At 39.3% G+C, this 6,000-nt stretch overlaps 1 protein-coding gene across 2 annotated transcripts in view; it reads left to right on the top strand.

Moving 5' to 3' along the window:
* Positions 1–2,026, top strand: part of LOC118006400 (WD repeat-containing protein 70) — a 296,166-nt gene extending 294,140 nt beyond the window's left edge. For both annotated transcript variants that reach the window (XM_034999023.1, XM_034999025.1), the window contains one exon: positions 1,842–2,026. In XM_034999023.1, coding sequence (XP_034854914.1) covers positions 1,842–1,929 — 88 coding nt within the window. In that variant the 3' untranslated portion in view covers positions 1,930–2,026. The remainder of the gene's footprint in view (positions 1–1,841) is intronic.
* Positions 2,027–6,000: the final 3,974 nt, after the last annotated feature.

Raw genomic sequence — 6,000 nt, forward strand, 5'->3', positions numbered from 1 at the left:
GTCATAACAGTGTCTTGAAGTGACAAGAATTTCAACTGACTGGATTGTGTATGGGGACACCATGGGCTGCAGGTAGGTGTGTGGATCACTAGAGAGACAGGAGTTTTGACTAACCTATGCATGAGGAATTCCAGTACATGGCTTGCATCAGAGCACCATCAGGGTGAATGTGGATGGTTTATACTTCTTCCCAGGATAATAAAGAGACAGCAACAAGTAACATAAGGTTTTAACCCTGTTTTCACTTGTCAAAGAAAAGGAATGGTTGTTGTCATTATTTTAACATTCTGGAATTACCTTGATATAATGAATTGAATTCAAGATGAAGATGTGAGTTAAAATATATCTTTAGATATAGGGCTTTAATATTTCCTCGTAATGTGTGCAGCCACTCTGGAAAACAGTAATGGAGGAGGTTCCTTAAAAAGTTAAAAACAGAACTACCCTACAATCCAGCAATTGCACTACTAGGTATTTACTCAAAGGATACAAAAATACAGATTCGAAGGGACACATGCACCCTAATGCTCATAGCAGCATTATCAATAATAGCCAAACTATGGAAAGAGCCCAAATGTCCATCAATTGATGAATGGATAAAGAAGATGTGGTATATATATATATAATGGAATATTACTCAGCCATCAGAAAGAATGAAATCTTGCCATTTGCAATGACGTGGATGGAGCTAGAGAGTATTACGCTAAGTGACCTAAGTCAGTCAGAGAAAGACAGATACCATATGATTTCACTCATATGTGGAATTTAAGAAACAAAACAGATGAACCTATGAGAAAGGAAAAAAAAGGAGAGGGCAAACCATAAGAGACTCCTAACGATAGAGAACAAACTGAGGGTTAATGGAGGGGGGTGGGGGGATAGGCTAAATGGGTGATGGGCATTAAGGAGCACACTTGTTGTGATGAGCACTAAGTGTTATATGTAAGTGATGAATTACTAAATTCTCCTGAAACCAAAAAAATAAGAAAGCTTTCAAAAAATATTTCCTTGTAATGTGATAGAGCTGTTTTTAAAAGGGAATCAGCAGTAGCATAACCAAAAGGAGCATAAATTATAACCATTTCACATATTCTTGAAATTATTTTCTGTGTGAATGGTGTAAAAAGAAAAGTCATTGAACCAGGTATGTTTACAAAGCCCAGAACATCCTAACGCAAAGATCGCTTTTGAGGCACCATGTGCCAATATTACAACAATGGTAGTCAGTGATGCATCCTAAAATGCTTGACATTTCCGTGCACTGAACTGGGTTTTGGAGTGGAGAGAATGTCCCATCTGTTTGTTTTGTTGTTTTATTTTTGCTGGCAGGGCTCAAGTTACTCTGTATGTTATCTATCATTTTAGACTCATTAAATAAGAAAGCAATTACCTCAAATTCTCCTGTTCATGTGCACCATAATCACATGTATTTGGACTACTTAATTCTAGGAACAATGCAGAGAGCTGTAAATAAAGATCATGTGTGTTCTTGCGTGGTGACTATAATTTGGACTCCCAAACAGTCCTAATTAGCCTGAGTTTGAACTAGAGGATGGTTATGAATATACAAGATTTTACTGAATTTGATGTATTTTCATTTTATTTAAGAAAAGGACAGCATACAGTCTGCCACAGAGGGAAATCTTTAAGAGAATCTTTGGCTCTTTTGATGAACAAAATTAAATTTCTGTTATCCTTTTCTTTGCCAGAAGTTTAATGATATTTAATAATTGAGATGTAGTTGATCCCCAGATGTGCTTCCACTTGATGAAAGTAGCAAAGTCTAATCTAATAAACACTTGCTGACTAAATTTTTCCTCTTTTCATTAACTTTCTTTTAGGACTCAACCCAAAACCATGTTTGCCCAAGTTGAATCTGATGATGAGGAAGCAAAGAATGAGCCAGAATGGAAAAAGCGTAAAATTTGAAGACTCTCACATGAGAGCTGTTTGCATGAGGGGGAGTGATATTGGACAGTTGTTTTGTTTTGTTTTTTAAATGAAATAAAAAATACATTTTTATGAACACCTTTTGTAGTTTGCATTATTGAACCTTTCAAAAGATTGGTAGCTACCCTTCACTAAAATTGTGCTTCTATTTTCTTAACTACAACTATGAATCTGTATTATAAATAAATAAGAAACAGATTCTTAGCCTATTACCAAGTAGTTTAGGAACTTTATTCAACAATTAATTGGTCTTGTACAGATTCTTATAACGTTGAGGGAGGGAAATGTACATTGAAATGGACATGTGTCTTGAGCAATTCTAGGAGCATAATATGGAAGTAGACATCAAAAAGTTTCATATTTCTGTATAATTTCACAATAATTGTTTACATGATTATAAATAATTAGGCTGAGCTCAGGCTTTAAAAGCATTGCCGTACTAGGAAAGAAGAACATGTATCTGATTATCCTTAAAGAGCAGAATACAGTGTTTAGGATTTAGGAAGCAGGCTTTGAAGTCAGACCCATGTGGGTTCAAACCTTGGCCCTGCTCTTTACTGTCTAGGTCACCTTGGGAGTTATTAAACTTCTGTCTTCTAGCCTCAGATGATGATAGCACCACCCTCATAGGTTTGTTACAGGATTAGATGAGATATTCCTTGGATAGCGTTTGGTATAGTACCTGGCGTGTAATGAATATATACCATTTCCTATTTTAAAATAGAGCTAATGATACCTACTTTGCCGGATTTTTATCACTGTTAAATTGGAAAAATATGGAAATGTTTTGTACCTATAATTAGAAGACATTAAAACATTGTTCTAAAAGACCGTTGTGCTTTTGTGGCTAGAAAACTAAAACAAAAGTTGGCAGTTTGCCCAAAGTAATAATGAGTCAATAGAATAAAATTCTGTGGACTGCTTTCACACAGACCTGGGGTAATAATATTGCATGTCAAATAGTCCCCTCTAGAAAATTCAGGAATTTTTAATCCTCTTGCCTTTTTCCCTCCTGCTCTCATTTGTCCTGGTGAATTAAATAATTCTAAAAATGAATGAATGATGACCCAAAATGTGTGTTGGAAGGTTGCAGGCCTCACATATGCACCCCCTCCCCAAAAATCTTTTTTACGAAGATCACGGTACACAGCCTTCCTGCCCCTGCAGTTCTGGGGTGGGTGGCAGTGGGCATTCCTCTATAAATAAATCCTAAAATCTTTCATTCTTGTCATCTACTCTCTGTCCTTTTCCTCTTCCAGCCCCATCTTCATGCTATTCCCCTTCCCTCATCACTTAGCTTATAGGTAATAAGAACTAACTTTTGCTATGTGCCTACTTTCTGATGACTTCTATTCTGAGTTCTTTACCTGCAATAGCTCATTTAATCTTCACAAAAAAACCCATGAGTAGGTAAAATTGCTAAACCCATTTTACAGACAGAAGAGATTCAAGAAGTCAATCTATCTGAGATTATAGTTAGGGAAGGCTATACGAAGACACCCAAGATTTCTAAGCACCAGTAATTAACAAACTGCTCCAAGTTTCCTATTTCTGTTGAAATATACTTCATCCAAAATCAATTACAGACCAATATTTTGTTCCAAGTGCTTAGGATTTGTAAATTTACGGTTTCTTGGATAAAATTTACTGAAAGCATTTTGTGTTTTTTTCCTGTCTTAACATAAATATTGCACCATATGGAAGTATTCGTCTTGCATAGCCAAAAGTTGTCATGGAGGGTTGGAGGGAGGAATAAAAACTTGATCATAGTGGTCTTGGCGGAGCCTGCTATGATGTAAGGGGAGAGAAAGAATTAGCACGAAGATGATTTTCTCATTGTTACCACAACACAAGTGGCCCTTTTCAGGCTTGAGATGATTATCTCACTTGAGAATTTGATACAAAATTATTTTTCCACACAAGATTGGCAAAAGACACATAGGATTTCCATATCAATTTTGGTGAATGAGGACCTCAGAACCAGGACTGGACGAATAGTGGGTGCTCACTGGACCTGTAGTCCCATCACGAGGGTAGAATCTCCAGTTGGTATTCCCCAGGCCCTCACACTCCCCATGCCCCTCGGGCCTCATTATCTTACCCCATACAACGTTACATTCCCTATCTCGGTCAACTGCATTTCTATTTGCTCAAATAAGGGACCTGGAAGTCATAATAATGACTCTTCCCTTACCCCCCCACCACCTCATGTAATCATTTGCCAGTTTCCATCCATGCCATCTGCTGACCATCTTCTATTTGACCTTCACCTCTTTCCCTGCTGCCCCTGCTGGAATTTAGTCCCTCTTAGCCCTCACCAGGACCTCCCAGGAGCCTCCCTCCCATCTAATCTCCCTGTTTTTCATTTGGTCTTCATCAAATCCATCTTTTATTCTGCCATCAGACTTAGCTTTCTAAAACTAAAACCCATCATTTCATCCCTCTGCGTAGAGCCTTTTGGAGCATCTGTGTCAGGAGTTTGAACCCATTTGTGTGGCTCTTAGGATGCCCACATTTGGCCTCTCCCCGTCTTTCCGGCTTTAACTCCTGCTGATCTTGCACATGCTTCTCAGTTCCAGCAACTCTGAATCTGGGAAGTACCAGGTGCTTTGCACCTCAGTGCCTTTGCACATACTGTCCCGACTTCTTCCCTTGTCTGCCTGTTTGTTTTTGAATATGAGGATCGGGGGCGCCTGGGTGGCTCTGTCGGTTAAGCGTCTGCCTTCAGCTCAGGTCGTGATCCCAGACTCCCAGGATCAAGTCCGGCATTGGACTCTGCTCAGCAGGGAGTCTGCTTCTCCCCCTCCCACTCCCCCTGCTCATGTTCTCTCTCTTTCACTCTCTCTCTCTCAAATAAATAAATAAAATCTTTAAAAAAAAAGAATATGAGGATCAATGTCACCTTTCCTGAGCAGCCTTCCGACCCACCCTGGCAGACAATTTGTTGCTCCCTCCTTTGCCCCCATGGTTGCTTACATACCTCTATGCTGCGGCCCTTATATGTTCATTGTAAGTGTGTGTGTGTGGCTTGTGGGCTTGAGTGTGTTTCTCCCACTGGGATGTAGGTTGTAAAAACTAAAGCACACTGGGTTCTGTGAATGTTCAATGAATTTGTTTAATGAGTGAGAGGAGCCATATTTTATTCACATTTGTATTCCTAGCCCTTAGCCCCAAGAAAGGGTTAAAATTTAAATATTTGGCAGAGGGAAAGAGAGAAACAGGGAAGGGTAAGGAAAGGATGGAAAAAGAATGAGGTGTGAAAAAGCATTTCTGCCTCACCAGTGGGAAGGAAGATCGTTAGTACGGAAGCTCGGTCTCTATCTGGGCTGCTTGGCCTTTCTCTGTTGGGGTTTATTGATTATTGTGATTATTGATATTGTGAGGAAACAGGATTGTAAACAGTTGCCTGTGTTTTAGCTGGCATGGCCTAAAAGCCCTAAGCCATCATGACATCCTCTGGCACTCCCCTCCTATCCTGAATCACCAAAGATCTGAGATATCTCTAGCATGGGGGTTCTTAACCTAAGCAGGGTGTCTGTGAATGCCCCAAAGTATGCAGTGCACTTTGCTTATGCTAATGAGCATCTTTCCGTAGGGAGGATCCACAACATTAATTAAAATTCTGGGTTATTGGGTCATCTCCCAAGAGGACTGGGTAAATTGGGCCATCCAGATTTGAAAATCAGGACATAACTGTCACACACATTCACGTACGCACAAAATACCAAACAGAACAAACTAGACCCAAACCGCTAACATCACTGGCTCTTGTTTAGTCTTAGGCCATTGATCTTGTTGCTTTGTAGTCAGACCTAAATTTTTGTTCTTTAAAGATGATTAGCCTTCTGTCCCATAAGCAGCTAAAGAGATCAGCTTTAGGATTCCCTGAAGGCAGCATCCAAAGGTAAGTGCTTCTTTATGTGATCTAAGAATGAATATTATGAGATTTGAGCCAATTTGAGAAAAGCTTTTAGGAGTCGATATTACTATTTCAGGCATCTGTGAGCCCTTCAGTGTTTAATAACCAATGAATCAGGTTTGGTAGGAAAT

The sequence above is a fragment of the Mirounga leonina genome, unplaced genomic scaffold (assembly GCF_011800145.1).
Source record: "Mirounga leonina isolate KUSES-001 unplaced genomic scaffold, KU_Mleo_1.0 Mir_96, whole genome shotgun sequence".
NCBI lineage: Eukaryota > Metazoa > Chordata > Mammalia > Carnivora > Phocidae > Mirounga > Mirounga leonina.